Raw genomic sequence first — 25,420 nt, 5'->3', positions numbered from 1 at the left:
CCTTTATTGCCACCATGCAAACTTTTTTGAGACATGCCATCAAAATTTTTAATGATTAAACATTTTTCTTCAAACCCAAAACTGGGTTTGAACCCTTCAAACCCAGTTTTTTTTCAGAGAACACTTCAAATGTTTAAATGTAGAAAATACATTTAAACATTTGAAGTGGTCTCTGAAAAAAAAAAACTGGTTTGTGTACTTTCCAATTGATTGCATTCTGTTTTGTTTTTTTACATTTACTCATTACATTTCTTTGGAATGGGCTTTGTATACTGAGTTGTAGGTGTCTCTTGCATTTATGTGCAGCCCTCGATTTATATATAGCACAAACTACTAGACTTAGAAGCAGCAAGTACAGAAGCTTATGAAGTTGTGTGTTTATTTGCTTAATTTATAATTCATGAAATCTCATAAAAGTCTCGAGTGCAATTAGCTCTCATTGTACTACTAAATAAACCACTGAATATCATGAACTGTTACATTTTTCAAACTAGTGACTGTTGCAGACTGGCCAACTATCTATCAACTATCTATCTTAGTGCTCATTAATACATTTACTCTAAAATCAGTGAAGTTGTTTATCATTCTTCCTTTATAGGTTGCCCTTTTATGCGCAATTAAAGTGATCAGAAATGCTTTAATTTGACAATATCTGGATTGAATTTCTGATTAGGCATCCAGATGCACATTTTTAGCAACTAGTAACAAAAAAAAAAAAAAATCAACGGTTTTAAAGTCATAAACCAAATTAATCACTAGAAGAAAAAAAACATCTCCACTTACTACATCAGAAAAAGCACATGTCGATTTGGTTAGTTGTGTGTCTGAGTTTAAAATGTTTAAAATGTCAAAAATAAAAACAGACTTCAGAAACTTCTATAAAAGAATATGCCTTTTTATTTGGAAAACATCTCACACAAAATATCTGTGCACACCTCTGAATACTGGAATAATTGAGGTGAGAGAGAAGGAATATTGTCCATTTACTTGATAAAAGTCAGATGGACAGAAAGGCTGGAATTCAATAAATATCCCAGCAGTGAGTGAGACAGTGTTCAAGAGTTCAGAAAACTGAAGATTTCCTACAACAGTGTGTAATCCACATTTCACAGTGACCTGTGACCTTTCACAAACTCTGGAGAGAATGAAGTGACAGACTCTGGTGCACAACTGAGCAAGAAGACATGAAGATCAGTGTGTCTAATTTCAGAGACAGATGTCTTGTACGCCCTCAACTGGCACATTCATAAAATCCTCTCCGTGTCAGCATCTGCAGTGAAAAGATTCTCCAGGATTTTTTTTTTTTAAGGAAAACATTAAAGGAACACAGAGAGGACAGCTGTACTCAAGTTTTCCTTTTTTCTTTTTGTTTGACCTGTTTAATTCAAGAATGTTTCTCAGTCTCTTGGATTTTATGTGCTCAAAATATGACTTAAAAAGTTTAATCTCATAGCACATTGAGGCTATACCTCAAATAGGCCTCCTTGGTGTAGATATTTGCTTTTTAAAAATAAATTCATCAGGAATAAGTAATAAAATTGTTTTAAAAAAGGGCAAAAAAATATTTTTGTAGCAGCTGTATGACGTCCTTAAAAAAGATCTGAACAGAAGCAGGGATGAGAAATCAAATGCTTCAGTGACACCTCATCCCTCTGTGTTATCCCACAGTATAGGCAACTCCCCAGTTGCATGTTTTATATAATGCGAGTGCAGCTTTGCCACATCATCAAAGCCCATATCACAGTCAAAGCACTCCCATTCCCAGTACTTGTGGTCGCTGTGTACGTTTCTTTCCTGTGACTCTGTCTCGTCCGGCTCGTTTCTTGTTTTTGACTGTATGTCTCCTGATTTGGACTCGTCAGATAGATCAGCCAAGCTAGCTTGTCTTAAAATCTTAAAGTGAAACACCGGTTCTCCACAGTCTGACTTGTCAGATCTGTCACGATCCTCGATCTTCTCACATGGGCTTTGTAGCCCTGTTTTCTGTGTGCTTTCCTCCTCCTCTGGTGGTTCTTTTAAGTCTGCATTCATTTCTGGCTCTTCTTCAACACAAGGGAGAAGAGCACTTCTTTGAATCCAACCTCCCAGGTTCACAGAGTTGGTACGATGCTGTTTTTGATGCGAAATTACCTTTCCGGGATTGGAGAAGCTCTGCTTAGCTCCACCGTGGTTGCTGAAGTGACTTGTGGGTTGTGCAGACGTGCGGATGCTCCCGTGCCTGTGATAGTGATTTTGCAGGTGTTTGTCTAGTGACGCTTCATCTCTAAAGCCGCGTGTGCAGCTCAAACACCAAAATGGATTCTGTTTATGTAGCTCAGCGTGAGCCAACCACAGCCCCGCAGAAGCAAAGTCCTTGTTACAAGTATCACATCTGTGAGAGGCTGATTTTAATGAAATGCTTGCTCTGTGAACTCTCAGGTGGGAGATTAGCCGTGTTCGTCTGATGAACAGCATCCCACAATCTGGACACTCGTACTGGCGCAAAATTGACTCGTTCGGAGGTTTCGCTGATGCAGAGGCCTCGTTTTCGTGCAGCTGTTGGTGTTTTTTGAAAGAAACCAGGTATGCGTAAATCTTTCCACAGATCGAGCAAACATAATCTTTTCTAGGTGCATTCTTCACTGAGGCGGTGGAAACTCCAAAACTTTGAATCGGGTCTGAGGTCCCTGTTTGGGCTGAATCGCTCTCATCACACTCAGCTGTATTACCAATCATGCTTTCATCTCCATTTTCTCCAGCATCTTCTCTCTCTGGCAGTAGTTCTGCTACCATGTGGTCTTCAATCTCTGCTTCCTCCTCTTCCAGAGCGTGCTGGTGCAGGTGAGTCTCGTAGTTTTCCCACTGTGTGAACTTCAGCCCACAGTCCTTACATTCAACTTTGTGCTCCTCATCTAAAAAGGAAAAAAAAAAGTTAAGTACAGTAAGTATTGGTACTGATTAAATGTTTAGTGTAAATTGTGAAGATGTAGTATCATGCTGACATGCTGTTAAGCAAGGGTGCAGTAAACACTAATAATAATAATAAAATGTGTTCGCATGCTATGACTCACTCTCGTCCACCTCTCCTCTGGTTTGCAATCGTACATCTTCTGATTCAGACCCATCAGATAGTTTGGAAACCTTTGAGTGACACACAGGCTCTGTACAATCAGACTCCACAGAGCTGTCACGCTCTGCAGTCATTGCATCCTCGCCTGGGCCTTCACCAGCACTTCTCTCTACATTGTCTTCTTTTCTCGTCTCCTCTTGCATGTTTGCATTCGTTTTATCTCCTTTAGAGGTCCTCTTCCTGTGGAGACGCTGGTGTTTTTGGAACGAAACCCGGTATTTATAATTCTTTCCACAGGTCACACAGGTGAAACCCTGTCTAAGTGTATTTCTCACATCTTCATCTCTGCTTTCTCCATTGTCTGCTCTCTCAGAGACTGTTTCTGTTGTCCTGTCCTCTTCCATTGGAGTTTCCTCGTCCTCCACGGCGTGCTGGTGCAGGTGAGTCTCGTAGAGCTCCTGCTGTGCAAACTTCAGCCCACAGTCCTTACATTCAACACTGAGTTCTTTATCTGCAAAGAGCAACAGGAGAAAATTTTAAGTACAAAAATATTGACATGGATTAAATGTTTAGTGTAAGTTATGAAGATGTAGAATAAACCTGTTATGATTTTATAAATTATTTTAGACAAATGATCGTTCTGTTTTTCATCATCTGAAAGTTTCTCTCAAATTCAGGAGGACAGCTCAGTCACAAAGTTACCATCTGATGTAAAGCAACCAACTGATCACAGTCTGTGGAAAACTTGCACAATTTTTAACATTACTCTGTTAAAATTTTAGCAGTTTAAAAACAACAACAAAAAAACAAAACAAAACAAAAAAGCACATGTGGGACTCCACTTAAGTATTTCAGGAGAAGAAAGTAGGTGTTTTGTTATGTTTTTCTATCATTTTTGAGGACCTATTTTAATATCCCACTATCCAGTAAAGTCATCTGAGCTATGTTCTTTACATGTTTAAATATTTGATACCACAGCTCTATAAATATAAACCCTCAGGAAGGAGTGTAGCTCAAATTAACATTCAGTGATAGATGCTTGAAGTACTTAAAATTGTTGGATGTCCAGCCTCTGACAGCAGATCTGGAATCCTGTAGAAACCAGATTTTAATTTACAGCTTCTGACACACAAAAGTTCCTGTTAAATTTAAGATCATGTTTTTGCTCATTTCCCCATTTTATAAGAATTTAAACTGAATCATGCAGCAAGTAGATTTTTCTGCACAGAAAGAACAGATGTGTGCTGAATGCCGTTACAACACAAAAACAAGTTCATGATTCCACCTCTGGACACAGATATGCATTTAAGGAGAACATCAAAATCCTGAGAATTACATATTTTGTGACTGGAAACACTTTTGAATAACATTTGTTTTATTAACACTGAAGACAAACAATTGAGGTAAGTGAAAGTGTTGCACTCACTTAGTTAGATTGTGTATTATGTTCTTGCAAAAGAAATAAACACTGTGGTGGAGTAGTTATGGTTTCTGTTTAGTTTAACAGCCGAATGATTCAGCATCACTGGTGAGATGATTCTTGATTAAGAATTTTATCTTAGCAATAATTTAATATAAATGTGAAAATGCAATTTGGAAAACTGCCTCAAAAGTTACAGTGCTTACATTTATTACATCACTTGTCATAAAAACAAGAAAACCCCAAAACTTTAGAGATTAGGAAAATAAACTGGGTCTGCATTTTTACACCCAAATTTCAGCTGCACACTAGATTTCTTTAAGAACTCGGAAATGAATCATTCAAACACTAAAAAGAACTCATCTGTTCACAAATACAAGTAAATGACTGTAATTTGCCACCTTAACCGAATAATAACATACTTTATATTTTTTCTCAGCTCTTTTGTAAAGCAGTCAATTTAAAAATACATGGAGTAGAGCAATAATTATATTATGGCATTAAAAATATAATTTTGATAAAAGAGCTTGCACATTACAGACACATAAAATATGATTAGGTAATTACCAAAACTGTTAATCTACAGCAGCTGTGGCATAAACCTTACACTGGTTGTGGTCTAATAAATTTCGTAAGCATGCCATCTCACCTTGTAAATAAAAAGCACCACGTGAAATTTAGACTCTTGATCTTAAATCCAGGAAATATTAGAAATATTAGAATGTATTATAGACTCTGGCTGCCAAACGTAAGCATGGAAAAAATAATTTATATTGAGGAGAATCAGAGCAATCATCATGACAAACTTTGGATGTAATATTAAAAGGAACTTGTTATTTACAAATAAGTTCATTTAGATTTGGTGCAATAGTGTCATAGCTGGATGAAAATGTGTTTTTTTCACCTGAAATTGACTCTTTTAAAGAACATTTTGAGCCTTTTGTATGAAAAATTGTACATATAATCTCAGTTCCCTGCCTGTAAAACAACAGCATTTCAGATCTGTCAGTAACACAAATATTTTAGGGAATTTGAGCAAATTTCTTTCAAAGAAAACTAAGGCCAGTAGAGACCTGGAATTTTGCTTACTTCCTGTTAATAAGTATAACTCCCCTCTTTGAATTTTTTTTCAGGCAGACTTGAGATGGTCAGCTAGGAGACGTGTGAAGAACTGGCATGTCATCACCTAAGATCAGAATCCGAGCACTCTTATTACCACTTGTCTATGTGTGTGCATGTTCGCATGCTATGACTCACTCTCGTCCACCTCTCCTCTGGTTTGCAATCGTACATCTTCTGATTCAGACCCATCAGATAGTTTGGAAACCTTTGAGTGACACACAGGCTCTGTACAATCAGACTCCACAGAGCTGTCACGCTCTGCAGTCATTGCATCCTCGCCTGGGCCTTCAACTTCACTTCTCTCCACCTTGTCTTCTTTTCTCGTCTCCTCTTGCATGTTTGCATTCGTTTTATCTCCTTTAGACGTCCTCTTCCTGTGGAGATGCTGGTGTTTTTGGAACGAAACCCGGTATTTATAATTCTTTCCACAGGTCACACAGGTGTAACCCTGTCTAAGTGTATTTCTCACATCTTCATCTCTGCTTTCTCCATCGTCTGCTCTCTCAGAGACTGTTTCTGCTGTCCCGTCCTCTTCCATCGGAGTTTCCTCATCTTCCACGGCGTGCTGGTGCAGGTGAGTCTCGTAGAGCTCCTGCTGTGCAAACGTCAGCCCACAGTCCTTACATTCAACACTGAGTTCTTTATCTGCAAAGAGCAACAGGAGAAAATTTTAATTTTTTAGCAGGCATTAGAAAGTGATCACGTCAGCAAAAAATGTGCAAAAAAACCCAAAACTCAATTTTTAAAAAAAAAAAAAAAAAGAAATACCTAAAATTAAGCATAAAAATACTGATTTCAAAGCACTGACAGTAAAGACATCTTTTAGCACCTCCTGATCACACTGATGTATACAAATATTTGTTTGCCACTGAGAATTTTTTTACACTGATTTAGATAAGAAATCTGATTTAAGCCTACACATTAGGTTTTTGAGAGTCACTTTGCCATTTCAATATTTTTTAATAACAATATACTGACACTATATCTGTGATTTAAACTATTTGCCACCAAAATTGTTTTTTGTGGGGTTTTTTGTGTTTTTTTCTTAAAGACGACACCGGAGTTGCATTTAAGCATATTTCTATCAATTTAGCTAAAAATAAAAACAAGCATGCTCAGGGTGCTCAGAAATGTTTGAGGCACTGGATTTTACTGCACATTTATTTCTCTTTGCAAGAACCAACAGTGGTCACCCATCATGCTCTGACTCAATTTTCCCTGATATCAGTTTTTCATCACTTTCATAATTTGATGAAATCTTTAGCGGCACTTATCGCTGACATCACACAGATCTGGTGGAGAAAATGTCGAAAGTGCATCTTCAGTGAGATTCTGGCACTCATTATCTGATATACTTTCAGCATGTTTATCCACAAGCTCAGCACTATTAACAGCTATGTGACTGCCAAGAAACAACCTGCTTGAATGCTGCTGATTCAGCTGGTTTACGTTTCCTTTTGAACTCATCATGAAGCATCAGTTCATGTTCATCAGGACCAAGAAAATCACCTTTAGTGCACTGATGTCTTAAACACTGAAATGCATCTCCATTTCTGTCCAGTCCTGTTATCCAGTGAATCAGTGGAACATCATAACGACAAAAAACGTGAAGCTAGAAGAAAACAGCTCATATTTGGAGTCAGTAAGTGAAATTAGTGGAAGTACAGGTGAAAGAATCCCAGTAACAAAATGTTTGTTGATCAGTGCTACAGGAGGCACTGCAAACATCTTTAAATTGGAGGAAGCTGGACCGATATCACTGCAGAGCCTTAACTAATATGATCAACAACACATGCTTTTACTTATTTGTACATTGTTTTAGTAGCAAACTTTTATTTTCCTCCTAAAAAACTTTTAGTTTGCTCCTTTGACACATCAAGGTGCTCTATTTAATACATGCTAGATATGAAATGTAGTAATCCGAAAGCAATTTATGTCAAGTAATCGTGAAATGGGAAACAACAATATTAACAACCCAGACATGACTAGAATATGCAGACTGACTGAATTAATCACACAACCATTAATCATGGCAAAAACAAGTTAGTTTATTTTCAGCTTCTTGGACTTCTTCTAGGAATAAAAAACAAATAAATATAACCAACTACTTAGAACTATACTACAAGAACATAACTGCTACTTTAAGTAATGAGTATTTTATCACACAATAGAAATAACACTATAAAGAATCAACAGAGGAGCTTATAAATCAGTTAATGCGTAATGCATTGTACAAAGCATACAATGGCCTGAACGTAGTATAGTTTATAATAATGGAAGTGACCAAGTGATGTTAGACAAGAATTTTGTTTTTCCTACCAGGTTATGTAAAGAGTACGCATTGCTGAATTTCAGGTTCTTTATCTTTCTGTAAAATATGCAAAGCGTCAATCATCCTTCAACAAAACATCAGTTCTTAACAAAAACAGCAGCAAAATTAGCACATGCGTGTGGCGCAACATTGTTTAGCATGTCTTTCTACACTTTGCAAGTAGTGTGTCAACAGCATTTTTCATTTCTCTGGGCAATTTACATGCATAACTTTATCTGAAAATGAAAGACAGTGGTCCCCAAAGAAATTAATCAAGTTCAATTTACATTCACAACAGGTCAATTTAAAACAGCAAAAAAATATGAGATCTATGACATCAGTGCCCCCACCCCCAAAAAACAACACTGTATTTTCACATTTGTACCGCCACCAGCCAGATTATTAAAGCTACCTCTTGCACAGTGCAGCTCTTTCTGGTGCTGTCTGGTTGCTTGGTCTTCAGCACCGTTTTGATTTGTGGTGCAGGTCAAAATAGAACTAACATCTACTTAATAACGGAATAGAGTGATCTCTGTTACCGATTTTACCTGCCAGTTCTGCTCAGCATATACTAGTCCAGTGTTACATGTTTAAGTACAACGAATCTCAAAAACTATACGAACAAATTAGGAATTATTTAGTCAAAGTAAAAGGTGCAAAAAAAAAAAAAAAAAAAAAAAAAAAAAATTCTAACAAAGATTTTTAGAAGTTTCAGAAAAGCCAGCATCTATGTACAGAGTCATTGTTTCAGGTCTTTTCAGGTTTCTTTGCTTTAATTCACTCTGTGGGTGTGTTCAATATAATGCTGGTGCAAATCAGTTTCTTGACAAAAAGTAGTTCCACATTCAAGGCAGGTAAGGCCATTGGAATCTCCTGCAGAGACAGCAGCAGGAGCGTCGCTTTGTCTTTTGTAATCGCTGATACATTCCTGGTGATGTTCGATGAGGTCTTGGATTTCACGGAAGGTCCTGGGGCAAACGGAGCAATGGTATGAGTCACTGCTGCTGCACTGCTCCGTTTTGTGTTTCTGTAATTCGGTCGGTGAAAGAAAGGCTTTGCCACAGTGTTGGCACTTATGGCTACTTTGTGACTGGCCCACTGAGTTGAGTGTAGGCCGAATCACTTTAGAAGATGGGACAAACTTTTCTCTGTTGTCAGCAGCGGGGGGATTGGGTTTTAGAGGCTTTGAGGTCATAGCAGCACTCAGTCTATAGCGTACCTCATTCGGCAGACGGCAGCGGACTTCGTCGTGCCAAGCAAGGTGCTGATGTAGCTGATTCTCAGTCCAAAAGCCTTGGCAGCACAGAGCACAGGAGTAAGGCCGACTCTGTGCCTTTGCTCTATGGGTCCCTAATTGTTCCTCCGTTTGGAAAGCTTTCCCACACTTATCACACTTGAAGAAGCATTTGGCTGTGTTCTCCGATACACAGCTGACTTGTGGAGGAACCTCAGCTGCAGCTCTAGGAGTTTGATTATCCAGTTTCGACTCCTGCTTCACATCCAGGTAAACTCTCTTAAAGTTGGGGGCGCCTTCAGAAATGCCCCATTCCCCGGAGTCTTGACACAATTTCACAGGAGAATCCAATGTGATTTTCATCCACTCTCTGTCAACTGTGCTACTTTTTAACATCACACTCGTGTTATCTGCTGCTGATGAATCTCCAGTTTTCCTCATCTCACTACTTGAGGCAACAGGCTCTTTTTTTCTACGCAAAGCAGCTTTGCGTTTGCCTTTTGTGCTCTTTGCGTGGGCCTGCCATTTGTGAGCACGTAGTCCTCTTGCTTTAGTAAAGGTCATTGAGCAGAGGGGACACTGGTGAGGTTTTGGCTTCAATGCCAGTAATACGGCCTCACTCTCACTGCAATTTATTTTGACTTGTTCTGGAGCCTCGTTTCCCGTCTCTAAAGTTTTACTGTTCTTGGCTGGAAGTGAATCTTGCACAAATGTCTTGCCTGGTTCGCTGCTGCTCAAATCTGGCTCTGCTACAGCTTTGCTTTGACATGGTGGATTAAACATCTGGTGGCGCTGCAGAACGCGGTGGTTAAAAAACTGTTTGCCACAGTTTTTGCACTGAAAAGTTCCATCTACGGTTTTGTGGTTAAGAGATTTCAAATCATCATCTTTTAGCAGGGACCGCGAAGATTTCTTTTCTTTGTGCCATCGTTTGTGGGAGCCCAGGGCTGAGTTAGACATGAACCGTCTCCCACATTCAGAGCAGTGAAACAGTCCTTTACCCTGCTCTTCTTGTTTAGGTTTTTTTAACATTGTAGAAATGGCCAGTTTGGATTTTGGTAAAGACCTGTAGCCCTCAGCATGAATTCTTTTGTGAAAATTTAAAGCCCCAACTACTGAAAAGCTTCTGTCACATTTTTTGCATTTGTATTTCATACTGGATGCAGTTGGGTTTTCCAGTTCTCCTTCACCTGTGTCATTTTCCATCTCTGGTTCCGTGCCATCCATTTCTCTCTTTACTGGTGTACGTACCTTTGACTGGTCAGAGCTTTCCCATGTGCTAGCATCCATGCTGCCTTCGCACAATCTTAAAGCATCATCGTTTTCTGTATTTGCAACAACTTGATTGTCTCTTTTAATGCACAGTTTCTGATGAACTCTTAAAGAGACCTTGCTGTTGAAATGTGCAAGGCATGTAGCGCACTGTAGATCCTCCAGCGTGACTCTGGACCACGATGATGATGGAGAATGCCCACTCTCATAGCCATGGCTTTTCATATGAAACTGCAGTGCTTTGGCCCGTGAAAACAACTTCCCACAGTCAGGACAGCTGTAGGTGTTCTTTTTCAGCTGTTCAACTTGATGCTGAAAAGACTTGATGGGTGGTGGAAGCAACTGGTCATTATGCACTACCTGGTGTCTAAGGAGGCTGGAAAAAAGGCGGAATGACCTGTTGCAGAGTTCGCATTTGTGATTTCCATTTTCATGCTTTCGCATGTGCAATGTCATGATGCCTCTGTGCCGAAATTTTCTGCCACACACCGGACATGCAACCTTCATGCTAGAGCGTTGGTGTCCATTAACAGAGGATCCCGGGACACCTTTTCTCAGCCTCAAATCTGCACACTCTGTCGGATTTTGCTTGTGGTGTGAGAAAGCACCTAAAGACCAAAAACCTTTTCCACACTGCTCACAATGATAGATCTTTGGGCCCAGTAGGGTTTTCTTTGGATTGTATTCTTTCTTACTAACTGAAATATTTTCCTTTTTTTGTGCAGAGCAGGTTTTCATATGGTTAAACAGGCTAGCTGCATGCAAATAAGACATTGTGCAATCTGGGCACTGGAACTGCTTTCTTTTGGGATGATGCAACTGATGAGAGACCAAAGCAGACAAACGAGAGAAAACTTTGCCGCATTCACTGCACGTCAGATTTTTCTTCTCTAATCCCTCCACCTCCTGAAATGCATCGCTGTTTTGCATCTGACCACCGTGGGTCTGTATGTGATGGCAGTGTTCCTCAAAGCTACTTGCTTCATGACCACAAGTGTCACATGTGTAAAGAGGCGCTGACTGACCTTGCTGTCTTCTCTTATGAACGCCATGCCACATTCTGTGAACACGCAGCGATGAAGAACTAGAAAACCAGCGATAACATTCTGGACAATCAAACCTGTCTTCTGCTGATTTATTCTCGGCTTCCCTCGCTATCAGTGCAATCGGCTCGTCAGCCTGCTCAAAATCAATTTGTACAATTTTCAAGTCCATTTCTGGTTTGGAAACAATATCACCGTCATCTCTTCCCTCCTGATCGGATTCACACACCAGCTCCAGGTCAGGATTCAGATCTTGGGGTGGCTCATCCTCAGACTCACTTGCACTGATCACCTGTACGTTAAAGTCACCGGGTTCATAACTTTCCATGTCTTCATCAGTCTCAACTATGTACAACTCTTCAGTCATGTTGGTTGGAGGCAAACTGTCCAGCTGCACTTTTCCTTCTGTAGACGTTTCCAAGTCAATCTCTGGTCTTCCGCTTTCTGCCATTTGGTCTTGAGGTAGAGAGGAACACATCTGGGCCTCCTTCTCAGTTTCTCTAAAAACATCTGTGTGATGAAGCTGATGAGAATGAAGTGCTGAAGACCTGGAGAACTTTAGCCCACAATCTTTACATTCAAATGCCTTCTTCTGTAGCTGGCACAGCTGATGGTGAAATGACTTTGCTGGGGTTTCGTCACTGTGTGCAGTGCGCTGATGCCTGTAGTAGAAGGTAAGAGTCATGAACACTTTTCCACATTCCTCACATGGGAACCTTTTTGCAGAATTATCAGCATGATTGGCATGCCATCGCTGATGGTTAAAGAGAGCAATATGGCCACTGAAACCCTTTTTACACTCGCTGCAGTAAAACTCGTTGCAGTTCTTCTTTGGCTTTTGTTTCATTTCTTCAGGAGAGCACTGACTATTGCGGCTAAATCTCTGATGAGTCTTAAGTCGCATCAGGGCAGAAAAAGCTTTCCCACATGAGCATGTAAAAACCTTTTCAGAATAATCCTCTGTTTGACTTTCACCTGCCTTTGTTTCTGCTAATGACTCCCCAGCTGGAATTGCATCTCCTGAACTCCTGTTTCTGGGCTTAATCAACTTTTCCTCATGACAACGACGATGGGCATCAAGAGCTGAAGCACGAGAATAATTTCTCCCACAAGATTCGCACTGAAACGACTTCTTTTTCAAATGCTGAAGGTCATGAAAAACTGATTTGGAGGGTTGTCTGTGTGAGCGCTGATGGTTGAGAAAGTGTCCAATCACACCATAAGATTTCCCACAGTCCTGACATTCATAAGTTTGTTGCTTTGCTATGGCAGCATTAATCCGGATACCAGTCTCCTTTTGAGAGATCTGATCATGGTTCTTCTCCATATGCAAGTGGTATTCACTCAGGTCAATAAATGAGGCTGAACATAAAGAACAAAAGTGAAGCGCTTCATTGTCCTTTTCTCCATCATGTAACTCATCCATGTGCTTGTCCAAATACATGCTTTCTTGTGGATGTTCACGCAAATGCTTCAAGAAGGTTGCCTCCTCTCTGAAGCCTTCTCCACAATGCTGACAGCAGAAAACCCCACTCCCTAAAAATAGAAAAGGGGAAAAGAGGAGGTCAAAGCCACTCCTGTTTTCAGAGAAGAAAAAAAGAAAGGAAATTTAAAAACAAAACAAAAAACAGAGGCGCAAACATGTCTTTATTTTAAAGTAACTTGAGCTTACAGTATAATCACACAACTGCACAATTTCCATATAAAACAAAGAAATGATAGGAGAAAAATAACACTTATTAAAAAAAACAACAACAAAAAAAGTGTCATTACTGAGGTGCAAATACACTGCTTAGGGCTAAAATACCTTGAAGATGAATTATTTTGTTATTTAATACAATTGCTGTAGTTGCATTTTTTTTTTTTTTTTTTTTTTTAAATAGACATGGTAAATGGTTACCGAATGTCCGCAAAGCACCTGCACACTGTGGACAACCATATTTAGATAAAATCTCATTTAATGTCAACTCCTATTTAAACGTTTAGAGAATTAATAAGTAAAGGCTGTGTTTTTCAACAAAACTCAATCCAAACAGATTTTAACCCATATTTCTGAAATTTAGAGCAGTGAACCACAACTGTTACTCTGTAAAGTGCAGTGCTTTTTATGTGTTAAAAACATGCCCCTGTTGAAGCTTGTCTTATGGATACAAAGGAATAGTGACAATTTGCCTGCTGACCTGCTGAAACTTTAGTCTGATGTCTCAACAGCAAGAAGTCGAGGCGCAAAAGTAGTGAAGATATTCTGCTTCCACCTACATATACACGTAAAAGCATACTAAATGCTTTGGATGGAAACAGCCAAGAGAAACTGTATGAGTAGTATTGTTTGTTGTCTAAATAAATATTTCCTATTGATCTAAAACAAAACACAACAAGCAATGCTTTAGTTGTTACACAACCATGCTCAGGAAAACAAAACTTCCTTCCGTTGATTGCTAAAGTTTGTGTACTGATAAAACAATAATCAGAAAAGTCTAATTTAAAACTAGTTGTAAATCTAAAATCCGTTTACGTTAATCCTCTATGAAGAGTGCCAGATTGTTAAAGCAAATGAAATAAATACCAAGGGAAAGATTATTATGGGGGGAAAAAACCTGGAGATACCGCAGATTGAGCACTTCCCTATATATGGCCTGGCCAAACATTTATATTATTCAGTAGGATTACAGAAAAAGCATGTTTCCAGCAATACATAGTTTTGCTTCTGGCAATGCCCTGATTCAATGTCATAAGACTAGATTATTAAAGCGGTCACATAATTTTCGATCCATATGGCTGAGTATTAACTTTGACCAGGGCTGGCGCTGTTAGTTCAATACGCCCCACTGAAAATGCTGGGAAGCCTTTAACTCGAACTGATAACTTTATATTTGTTACTGGTGTTAAAAGAGCACTTTTTAAATCTGCCTTCAAGTCAAATATTTACATTTTTCTGTTAATGGAGTGCAGGAAAACAATGCACAGGAACGCACTGATGCTGTGTTAACGGTGGAGCGTAAATGTTTAAGTCACGGCCTGCTGATGGGTGCTTACTGTCAGCGGTTTCTTCAGTCGATGGACCGGCGTTCTCTTCAGGTGTCCCTTCGTCAGCATGGCGTTTGTTTTCAGCTCCGTCCTCTACGCTGGCCGAGGAAGCAGATCCCTCCATCTTGGCGTGGCTGCTTGGTGGCGCTAGTGCTTGTTAGCTTAACAGCGCCACCGTTGTTTTGTTTTTTAATACAAATTATTTTTTTACCACTCAGTCAGCTCCACGAGAGTGAAAACAGTGTGTAATATAAGTCTAGTTCGCTAAAATATAACGGAGAAGTATCATTAACCGTTTTAATAATGCGGTTGGTGTACATATAAAGGCGAGCTGTAGTCAGAACACCTGCGCAGTGCGCCTATCCTTCCCCTCAGCGGAAGTGTCTTCTTCTTCTCTTTTATTTGCCTCAACACGAAGTTATCACCCTGCAGCGACGCCAGTGGTGGTGGTGGTGCATTACTCTGACAAACAAACGCCCTCAAACTTTTCCACTTGTTGCCGAACAGGAGGAGCTGTTCACTACGGAGCCCCTCTGATGACATGGTCCAAAAAAATAAATAAATTGTGGCCACAAAATACTACTTCGTGGGCACGAAATGGGTATAACTTATTTGTGCCCACGAAATGCTAATTTGTGGGCACGAAGTGGGTATAACGTGGCAACGAATTACGCATTTGTGGCAACGAAATAGATAACGTGCGCACATCATATTGATACAATTCCTGGACAGCTGCGTACAGACATAAGCATAAGAGTAGGCTAAACCTATAGGCTAAACCATGGCCATAAACAGTATGATTGAGTTTTATTTTTGTCATGGTCTGCGTGGCAGACCGTGGGTGTGTGGAAGGAGGACTCAAAATGCGGAACTCTGGGCGATTAATGCAGTGCGTTTATTTACAGTGAAGTAAACAATACACAATAATAAATCCCCGTGCGTTTCCAACTCCCGTGCCGTGTCGCCGCTCCCGTGAAAGTTGTGCTCGCTGCTCTCCCGTTCCCGCACTCCTGCTGGAAGATCCACAGAGGAAGCTGTTAACACACAACTACAAAGCGACAGACTCGCTTTTGCTGGGAACACTCAGTAGCGGTTTTAGATACGGGCGACACGGGCGGTTGCCCGGGGCGGCATCGTGGTGGGGGCGGCATCACGGGTATCGGCAAAAAAAATAAAATAAAAAATGCTCGTACTCATGCTGCCCCGACGTCATGCCAGCGCATATTAGGAATGTCATAGGCACCGATCGGATTTCTATCGCCCATTTGCTGGGAGTAAGGGCGCCCTCCGTTTGCGAGGTGCGCCTGCTGATTGCTGCACAGGGAGGAGAGGGCGGGGCCGCGGGGGATTCTCTGACCGGCTGGAGCAGCGTCTAATAACCAACTCGCAAAATAAAAACAAACCAACAAACACGAAAACATCAGACATCATGATACAGACTTATAATTTGCACCGATGTCTTTTTTCAAAATTCTATACACGAAAAGTGAGCGCGAGAGCCCTCGGTGCGCGTGCTCGCTGCTGAAGTCAAAGTAAACTTTATTGTCATCTCCGCTACATACAGTCCAGCATATAGAGAGACGAGATGACGAGGCTCCAGTTACAGCAGTGCAAGTAAACAAACAATATATATAAGAAGAGTAAGAAAATAAATATACACTTTAGGACTCGGGGTAAAGGGATCAATAACAATTTAAAATTTGATGATTTAAAGTCTCACACAAGCCGTCGAAAGGGGAGGGGCCTGCTGCTTCCAAATAGAGCACATTTCATTTATAATGATGTAAATCCAAGCCCATTATGTATTCATGACTTGAGTCCTGGGTTGTGTGAAATCTCAGAAATAAACCTTAGACAAAGTGAATGTGTGAACTAAGGTGTAGGTCTATTAGATCATGTTGTGGTGATCCTCGGGTTGGTGGATTTGTGTTCATACTGAAGTGCAAAATTAAAACCAATGGAAGATGGACAAGAAAAGTTTAAAGCCATCAGGTGCTCAGTTTAGAAAAAAGAGAAAAGAAGAGGAGGAGTAACGAGCAAAAGATGCAGGTAAGCAGATGTGTGATTGGATAATGGCAGGTCATCCTGAAACAATCAGAGTCAGAATACTTTATTAATCCCTAAGGAAATTATGTGGGTTACAGTTGCTCCAAGAAGAAATGGTAAAAATAGCAACAGTAACAGACTAAACTCCAAACAATACATTATGTTACAGATTTTAATATTAATTAGTCATTGTCAATTGTTGATTTGTCCTGTTCTCATTGTGTGACGAATTATGATGGCTGTTTGCATACTATGCATACTCTCTCTCTCTTCATATGTGTGTGTGTGTACAACAGTTTTATGTTAATGTACAATCCTTAATATGTTTTGTGTGTGTGTGTGTGTGGGGGGGGGGGGGGGGGGGGGGGGCAGAGGGAGTGTTCGCCCAGGGCGCCAAACAGGCTAGGACTGCCACTGCGGGTAGTCACTCAACGATCCAGCGTCGAGGAGCTCTCAGCCACACTGCTTTGTAGCTCCCCCGACGAGGCTTGATCGGCGCCAGGTGTGTGTGAGGATCCTTGGGTGTGACTGGTCAGCTGGCAGGGCCACACCCACCAGGCCTGAAGGTGCCTGTCACGACCGCACCCACCTACCCACCCATCCACACACACACACACTTGCCAATACACAAACATGGAACGCAGGAACAGCAGCAGTGCAGAACACACACACATAATATAATAAATCCACAACTGTTCAGGGACTCTAGGTTTCTCAGACTCAGATCCCTGACAATTTTAGGCTGGGAATGAGCTACAAATGCATTTTGAAAAGCCTGGCACTGCAAGGAACCATTATTACGGAGAAAATTTTAAACAGGATATTGAGAGCCCAGTTGCTTTGCAGACGTAAGTACGACCCGGACGCTGGGATAGATTTTATTGTCAGTCAACTGCAAGGGCCTGGGAAGGATCACGGTTATTGGTCAAGTGTTTCGTGCCCACAAATTAGCATTTCGTGCGCACGTTATACCTATTTCGTGGCCTCAAAATAGTATTTCGTGGCCTCAAAATAGTATTTCGTGGGCACGTTATGCTATTTCGAGGGCACGAAGTAGTATTTTGTGGCCACAATTTATTTATTTTTTGAACCGTGTCATCAGAGGGGCTCCGTAGTTCTCCACTAAAACTAAAGTTACATATATACTGCAGTTGATTGGAACTAGTTACCTATTTGAAAAGATTTTTATTTTTTATTTTTTTTAAAAACAGCTTAAAGAATAAAATACATTTACTTATACTAATTGATCAACAGTACACGGGGTTAAAGTTTAATTCGGTGACCTGTGAAATTTTAGGGTCATGTATCAAATACATTTTTGATATATTGATATTTTAAAAACCCAGTCCATTCATTTTTAGCTCTTTTTTGCACACATTAAAATCTGAGCAAATGTTTGAAAATGAATATCTCAAAGACTATTATGGATAAAAGCATGAAATTTGTTCTAGTCTTTTTTTCCCCCTTTAATCTTCGTCAGAGTAAATGGATATCACAAGTGGTTATCCTCTTCAAAATTATTTTTGGATAGCTTTTTTGCCTTTATTTGATAGGAGAGTATTGGACAGGAAAACTGGAAACACACCAAAGGACCTTGGGTCGGACTTAAACCCAAACAGCTGCATTTAACCATGGGGAATATGGTTGTCTGCACAAACAGGTAACCTAAAGTGGCCTAGTTGTTTGCACCATACAACTGAATCAGTATCAATAATTTGGGACAGATAATATTCATGTCTGAATACTGGGTAGTTAAAATGTGAAAAAAGAAGCAGTCCTGTAAAGTCCCATATTTGAGTATACACTAATACAAAAAAACCCAAAAAACCCTGTCACACTGTAAAAGACAAGTGACAGTTTGTGAAGTTTTTTCAATTTATTTCACAATAATGCAAAATAAATAATCTATAATATTTTTAACACTACATTCCTATGTTACTAAAAACAGGGAAATGCTATTTTCATTCAACTTCTATGCTGCATTAAGCAAATATGACAAGTTGCACTAAATAAACAAAGCATGGTTAAGTTTCTAGATGTTACGCTAGTTTTCTTTGGGAGAGTAATTTTGGTAAATACTTTTCATTTTTGACACCCACTTTGTAAGCATGCACACTGCCTTTCAGGAGCCAGAAGCAGATTGAACTTCTAAAAAAAAAAAAAAATCTAGAAAAGTATTTGGTATATGAAGATTTCATTACACTGTCAAACTTGGACGCTAACCCCATCCAACCACCCAAAAATCACACCACTAAACAAGAGTATGTGAATGGCTGATAAGAAACTAAAAGTATCTCTTTAATTCTCATACGAATTATGTCATCTCAGTGTGGTTTTTAATCTGTTTATCCAGTGCTCTTATACATTGGTTTATTTACGGCATTAACTCTGGCACTTCACTACTGACTGGTGGAACTGAAGCTTAGAGCAGCATAGTGGTGAGGTGGTTTGAAACAGTTGCCTCACAGCAAGAAAGTACTGAGTTTAACTCCACCACCTGGCCAATTTCCACGACAGAACATTGTAACTTTTCTCTTACTGCATCAGTCCTCAAGAGATCAACACATTTTAAATAATTCACACAGGAATATGTTTCATGACTTTATGTTTCTCATACACGTTTTATCTGGGGTTTTTTTTTCTCAAATAAGTTAATAAGTTTATTCATTGAAGGAGGAGTTAACTCAACCCATCATTCACCGAGTCATTTTCATCGTTTCATTCGGCATTAAATATCTATTTAAAGGCTTCTACAAGTATTAAATCTTGCTACTCCGGGTCTCTAAACTGTGAAAAAGATTACAATGTAATGATTAAACATAGAAAATCACAATAAATAAAGCCTATAATGCAAAACATATTTTCATGGGTTATGCACGAACCCATACAGCTTTCCATTATTCAGTGACCTAATTCCTGGGGAGGAAAAATAAATCTGATAGCACATGTTCAAAATTGATCCTACCCCATCATATTAAAGTTAAGGAGTTCCCTATAATAGCAATGTCCAGGTGCTAATGCTGGTTTATGCTAACTGTGAAGTACTGCACCACACAAGTTTATAATCAAAGGCAGGTTTTTATTTTAATCCAATATGTAGACATCATGGGAAAAATCTTCCATGCTAAAACAGTGGATAGAGGTAGAAGGGCACGTTTCTGAATTGATGAATGTTGAAGTTGTTTTGCTTTTCCTTCTTTTTGTGGCTTTTTTTTTTTTCATTTTATTTTTACATATGAACCATTTGTTTATTTCTACAGCAGATAGCAGTAATGAATATTGTCAGTCACTTGGCGGGCCACCAGAGCTAATCTAATGCCCATTTTCATAACGGAAGGAGATGTGATGATGTACTCACCTAGATCTACTGTTACGGAATGAGATCATTCATTATTCACAAAAAAACAAAAACAAAACATTTACGCACTAAAAAGTGGAATTGATTTTTACAAACGTGGGTACATTCCAATCTGAAATACTTATTCTGGTAAGAGATGCAGACTGGACCAATTGAAGCAAAAAATTATGTAACCAATTATTTTCCTTTCTTGCCACTGTAAAAAAAATGTTAATGACAAAACATCACATAAGTCTAACATTTCTTACAAAATGAGCTATTGGTCAGCAGTCATTAATTGTGTAAAGGTGCCAATTTGCCCCATCCCCAATGGCCACCCCAAGTGTTGCAGTTACAGAAAACTCTTACTGTGAAATCACAATTACATATTAGAAATGGTTTTGCGTTTTACTCGTCGCATATTTGGACCAGGCCAGTGGCCCTGTGATCACAAGTGCTCCCTAAGAGGATTATACTGTATGTGTACAGTTTTTTTTCCTTGTTATGTTCTGACAAATCTAATCTGTGAACACAACAATCCCCCTCACTTCTCCAAAAGCAAAAACACACATTTCTTTACAGCATCTTTGAAACAGTTGCTCTGCATTTTGGGAGGGAGGTCACATTGTTGAGTCTACCTTAATAAGCACAAACTAGGCCTAGGATACCAAAGACAGCAGACATGCAGACTGTACTCATAAAAAGGCACACAGTATACTGTACATGAAGAAACACAGTACAAATGATTCAGGACATATGACCGGAACTAGAAAAGTACTAATATTATCTAAATCTAAAGGTCATTGGCAATAAATGAAATGTAGACCTTACAGTAGAACCTCATTAATCTAGAAGTATTTGGATATGCATTTTAAAAGACAGCAAAACACTTTGAATGGCACGTGTACACACCCTTCATGTCAAAACACACCCTGACTGTGCAATCTAATCTGAAGCCAAAAGACTTAAAATGTGTAACAAGTGTACAGGCTAAATCACGTTTCACCTTCCCCATCTTTTTGCTAATGCTCATCCATGTGTGATAAATGAGGTTCCACCAAATAATAAAATTATTACAAAAACAAAAAACTAAAACAAAGTCTTGTTGCTAGAGTAGAAATGTCAAATCTCTCCTTGTGCATGTTGCAAGTAATGCATTTGTAGATCCAGCTCCCGAGGAAGAGAGCACCCGCATATCATGCACTGGAGAAGCCGTTCTGGGGCAAAAGGCAAACGAGATCCAAGTTTGTGAGTTTCTGTCCGCGGGGCAAGTTGAGGTAGGGACAGGGTCTGTGGCATGTGTGGCCTCTCGCTCATGACCGCCTGTGGTGTGAAAAAAATATTTGGGTGTGGAGGTCTTGGAAGTGCACCAACTGCGACAGAGTGAAGAGGGTGAGGGCCAGGCAAAGCAAGAGGAGGGAGCGGAGCAAGTGGAGGTGAGAAAAAAGGAGAAGGCTGATTTATGATTATTTGAGTGCCTGTTACCATTGGTTGTTGCTGCAGCTCCGGTCCATTCCCTGGTTTGAGTTGCCCAGAAAGCAGGGTTTGAGGACCCACTGGGTTGTTTTGGAAGCCCCATACTGGTGTTCCCATGCCCTGTCCAAAACGATGAGGCTCGTACTGAATGGAGATGGGAACCTTCTGTGTTGCTGTCTGTACATTGGCCCAGCCAGATGACGCCTGCTTTTGCTGCAGCTGAAAATCTTGATTATTTACTAACTTCTCAGTGGAGTTTATAGTCTTTGGAATTCCTGGTGGTGTTTGTATGTCCCATAAGGTGCTGCTGGCCCCATGAGAGACGGGACTGGAAATTGGCATAGCACTGCTTTGGTCTATTTGAGCTGAGGTGGATGCACCTGCTAAGCCAGAAGCCCATGGCTTTTGCGGCTCACAGCCGTTCCATGGCTTCTCTGGCTGGCTAACAGTCGAAGGTATTACTTGAGGATTACTCAAGTCCCACACTCTGTCCTCCTTCTTAGGAGGTGTTGACGGCTCCTTTTGTGAGGACACTGGGGTAACTGACCATCTTGGCAGCTGAAGCTCTTGCCCGAGCTTACTTGGTGAGCCCTGTGAATTTACTAGTGGAGTAGGCCTGACACTCCACAGAGCTGCTCCATCTATGTAGGAGGAGGGAACAGAAAATTCGTGTTGCACAGAACTTGTGGAGGCTAGCACTGTAGACGTGGGAGTGCTGCTCCAGGAAACAGGCTTGTGCTGCCTGTGCTGCACCATCTCGTTCACTGCTGACGGGCTGGATTTCTTTGGCACGGACACCAGGTGAGAGGCGGCAACAGAAGACGTGCCGTCTTTTGTGTGTGCCGAATCTAAACTCTGAACAGACGTGGAGCCTGACTGACTTATCAGAGGAATATCTGCCCAGGATGAACTTGTCCGATGGTGCTGCTGTAGCACTGAGCTGTCAAACTGTGTCTGCTGGGGGCCTCCATGTTGGTGCTGCGATGATGGAACGGGCATTACTTCCCCACCATCTACCTTCCACTGCACTGGCTGAGGGTGTAGCTCGGACAGCCACTGCTCCTTTTGTTGCCTGCTCTGTAAATCCATGCGAGATGCATGCATGGAAGATGGCGGCTGTACTGCCCTCCTGTGGAGCTCAGCGTCTCTCACTACCGAAACCGGATAAGAAAGCTGCTGAGGAGTAGTCATCCCTGAGCCTCCTAAAGGTCTAGAAAATCCCCATACTGGCCTCCCACCCCTCCTCCCCCTCCCCCTCATCCTAGAGCTCATTGGGAAAGAACTGTACTGGCTGAAACTCTGCCGCTTACGAGCGTGGATCTTCTGGTGTACCAGCAGGCTACTAAACCACGAAAACGTTTTGTGACACTCTTCACAGCGATGAGGTCTCTCTCCTGTGTGAGTGTTCATGTGATCACGGAGCAGATAAGCTAACCCGAAGCTTTTGTCACACTGGTCACACTTGTGAGGTTTGTCACCGTTATGTGACAACATGTGGTGCTGCAGCTGGATCTCGTCGCTGTAGCCTTTGCGGCAGCTGGTGCAGCGGAACGGTTTTTCCTGATGCAGCTTTTGATGCGTTCTCATGTTCTGCAGGAAGGCAAAGTCCTTCCCACAGTCTGAACATTTGTATGGCTTCTTGCCTGTGTGAATGATGAGATGCTGCTGTAAATAGCTACTGAATCTAAAGCCCTTGCCGCACACTTTACACTGGTAAGGCTTGTCCTTGGAATGTATGCGCATATGCAGTTCCAACACTGAACGGTGGCGGAAAGTTTTTCCGCACTCTGAACACTTGTACGACTTAACACTTATGCTTTCGCTTTTCCACTTCACCTGCACATTATCACTGGTTAATGGAGTGAATTGTTTTTTAGGTGGAGCAGCCAGTCTCTCTAAATAATGTGAAACAGACTTGTGGACACTTAAAAGATGCACATTTAAACTGGACTCGTCCCGATAAATGGACGGGCAGTGTGGGCAGGTGTGTCCCTTATCCCAGTACTTGTTCACATCCTTTGGGAGTCGGGGTGATCTCTCCAGCTTTTCATACTCGGCTTCATGAATGAGCATGTGGGCCCTCAGGTTAGCTGGTGCACAGTATGTCTGAGGACAAAGGGGGCAGTTAAATGTGCGTTTTGGTTCCTCGCTCTGGTGTGCGTTCTCCTTTCCCGGCCCTCTTACCTCCTCCTGTTCGGCAGCAGGGGCCTGCTTACTGGTCTGTGCACTACAGGAGTTGGTTTCACGCAGTCTATGCTGGCGGCAGTGCGCCTTCATGTTCTGGGCAAAAGCAAATTTTTTCCCACATTCGGGGCAGCGGAAGGGCTTCTGCCCTGTGTGCAGATACTGATGCTGATGAAGGAGGCTGCTGTACTTAAAAGTCTTACCGCAGATGTTACACAGGTGAGAGCGGCTGTTGTCGGTGTGCTTGCGACGATGGTCTTCCATGACGGAGTAGTGTTTAAAAACCATGCCGCATTCGGGGCATTCATAGGGCTTTAGGGCGGCGTGACACCTCTGGTGGAAGCGCAGGGCTGTAGTGTTTGGGAAAGTTTGACTGCACTCTTGGCACATAAAGGTGCTCTCGTAAGAATGGGTCATCATGTGCTTAGTGACGGAGACCTTAAACTGGAAATCTTGGCGGCATAGGGGGCAGTGGTAAGGCTTTTCTACTGTATTGCTGCAGTTGTGGTCCCTCAGCTGGCCGACTGTGGAGAATATCCTCTCACACTCTGCGCACTGAAAAATGCCCTCCTCCATCGTTTGCACCTCCTTTTTTGGAGTGACGAGCTGCGGCTCCTCACTCTCCCTGTGTTCGTTTCGGTGTTTGATGAGGCTGCTGCGGTGCTGAAAGGTAAGGCCGCATTCTTTGCAGGTGAGGGGCGTGAGCTCGTCCTCATGCGCGTGAAAGTGCCGGTGGAGGTTGAACGTCTCGCGGCGGGTGAACCTCTTCCCACACTCTTTGCAGACCAAGCGGCACTTTTTCTGCTTAGCAGTCAAATCAGTATCCACTCCTCGGTCTGCCTCCTCATCGTCTTCAACCACATCCTCTATGCCGTCCACTTCGCCCACAAAATCCTCATTCTGTGGTTTAACTGCGCTCTTCTCCTCCACATGTGGCTCTTCTGCATTTGTGGCAATGTCACTGTCAACACGCTTGTCCTGCAGCACCTCTTCAGCATCCTCACAGACACTGTTGAGGTCTGCAAGAGAAAAAAAAATACAAAAACAACAGCACAGTAACAAGTTAGAAAACAACAGTCTGACAAACTGCATGCATCCACCCTAGCATATGCATCATGAGCGTCGTTAACAAGCAGCGGTGCAGGGCTGATGCTTCGGTGTGCCGTGGTCAATAATGTCAGCAGAACTCACAGTGCAGAACAGAACCAGCAGTGAGAGCTACAGCTCAAGTTAGCCCCGGAGGCTAAAGCTAACGGTAAAATACATCAACAATGTTAGCATACCACACTTATCGTTTTCCTCCGCGTGCGTCTGTGCTTCTTTGCCGTCATCTTCAGTCTCGGACCAGTCGAATGGACGCTGGTCACTGCCACTGGCCTCGGCCATTTTTTCAGCCGCTCTCAGGTCCTCCGGTAAAATGCATGTCGTTTTGTCGGCTCCAGCACCGGACTCGACAGTAACCTCCGAATGGCTGGCAACACAACCGCCGCCGTCGCTGCCAACATCAGCTCTCTGCTCATCGTTGGGGCTACCCCCGGTTTTAATACACGTATTCTCATCTTTCTGGCGTGCACTGCACCCCGACTCCACCGCCTCGGTTTTCTCCCCACATGTTTCCACCTCCTCCTCGGCTATTTTCTGCCGTTTGGGAGACTTCGCTGGGTCTGCGGCGGCCATGTTTCACCCATGCACCCCCTTGTCCAGACCAGAGCACATAAGGATCATGCTAGTCAGGAATCAAATTTCCGGTCGAAACTTTCAAAATAAAACGGTAATTACGCTCAGCGCGGTTCACTTCATCGTTTCGGTAAATATATTTTGAAACGTTAAATCACGCGTTTCCTCTTTACTACTGTTTTGGAGTTGTTTTTATAAACACTTGACAATTGTATAAAATCA

At 41.5% G+C, this 25,420-nt stretch overlaps 2 protein-coding genes across 4 annotated transcripts; both read right to left on the bottom strand.

Moving 5' to 3' along the window:
- Window positions 1-894: 894 nt before the first annotated feature.
- si:ch211-261d7.6 (uncharacterized) lies at window positions 895-14,843 on the bottom strand. Of its 2 annotated transcripts, XM_006795947.2 has the most exons (4): window positions 14,488-14,843; window positions 5,727-6,236; window positions 3,051-3,560; window positions 895-2,891 (listed from the first exon to the last, which is right to left on the bottom strand). In XM_006795947.2, exons 1-4 carry the CDS (start codon window positions 14,600-14,602, stop codon window positions 1,645-1,647), a joined length of 2,382 nt encoding a protein of 793 aa, XP_006796010.2. In that variant the 5' UTR covers window positions 14,603-14,843; the 3' UTR covers window positions 895-1,644. The 2 variants fall into 2 exon arrangements, with proteins under 2 accessions (XP_006796010.2, XP_006796009.2); XM_006795946.2 differs by lacking the exons at window positions 895-2,891; window positions 3,051-3,560; window positions 5,727-6,236 and adding an exon at window positions 7,619-12,987.
- Window positions 14,844-19,373: 4,530 nt separating this feature from the next.
- Window positions 19,374-25,234, bottom strand: LOC148100434 (uncharacterized). 2 transcript variants are annotated; one of them, XM_087847966.1, is made up of 3 exons: window positions 24,805-25,234; window positions 21,347-24,540; window positions 19,374-21,184 (listed from the first exon to the last, which is right to left on the bottom strand). In XM_087847966.1, the coding sequence occupies exons 1-3, from the start codon at window positions 25,196-25,198 to the stop codon at window positions 20,984-20,986; spliced, it is 3,789 nt and encodes a 1,262-aa protein (XP_087704092.1). In that variant the 5' UTR covers window positions 25,199-25,234; the 3' UTR covers window positions 19,374-20,983. The 2 variants fall into 2 exon arrangements, with proteins under 2 accessions (XP_087704092.1, XP_087704091.1); XM_087847965.1 differs by having other exon boundaries at window positions 19,374-24,540.
- Window positions 25,235-25,420: the final 186 nt, after the last annotated feature.

This window comes from Neolamprologus brichardi, chromosome 11 (genome assembly GCF_056152115.1).
Source record: "Neolamprologus brichardi isolate AB-2024 chromosome 11, ASM5615211v1, whole genome shotgun sequence".
NCBI lineage: Eukaryota > Metazoa > Chordata > Actinopteri > Cichliformes > Cichlidae > Neolamprologus > Neolamprologus brichardi.
The sequence above is the reverse complement of the archived record's forward strand: the minus strand, read 5'-3'. Positions and strand labels throughout refer to the sequence as shown.

Excerpts from the sequence above, each read along its gene's own strand:
- si:ch211-261d7.6 (XM_006795946.2), bottom strand. The coding sequence starts at position 14,602 with ATGGAGGGATCTGCTTCCTCGGCCAGCGTAGAGGACGGAGCTGAAAAC. Across the intron at positions 12,988-14,487 it reads GACTGAAGAAACCGCTGACA|GGAGTGGGGTTTTCTGCTGT; the intron begins GTAAGCACCCAT and ends TTCTATTTTTAG.
- LOC148100434 (XM_087847965.1), bottom strand. The coding sequence starts at position 25,198 with ATGGCCGCCGCAGACCCAGCGAAGTCTCCCAAACGGCAGAAAATAGCC. Across the intron at positions 24,541-24,804 it reads GGAGGAAAACGATAAGTGTG|ACCTCAACAGTGTCTGTGAG; the intron begins GTATGCTAACAT and ends TTTCTCTTGCAG.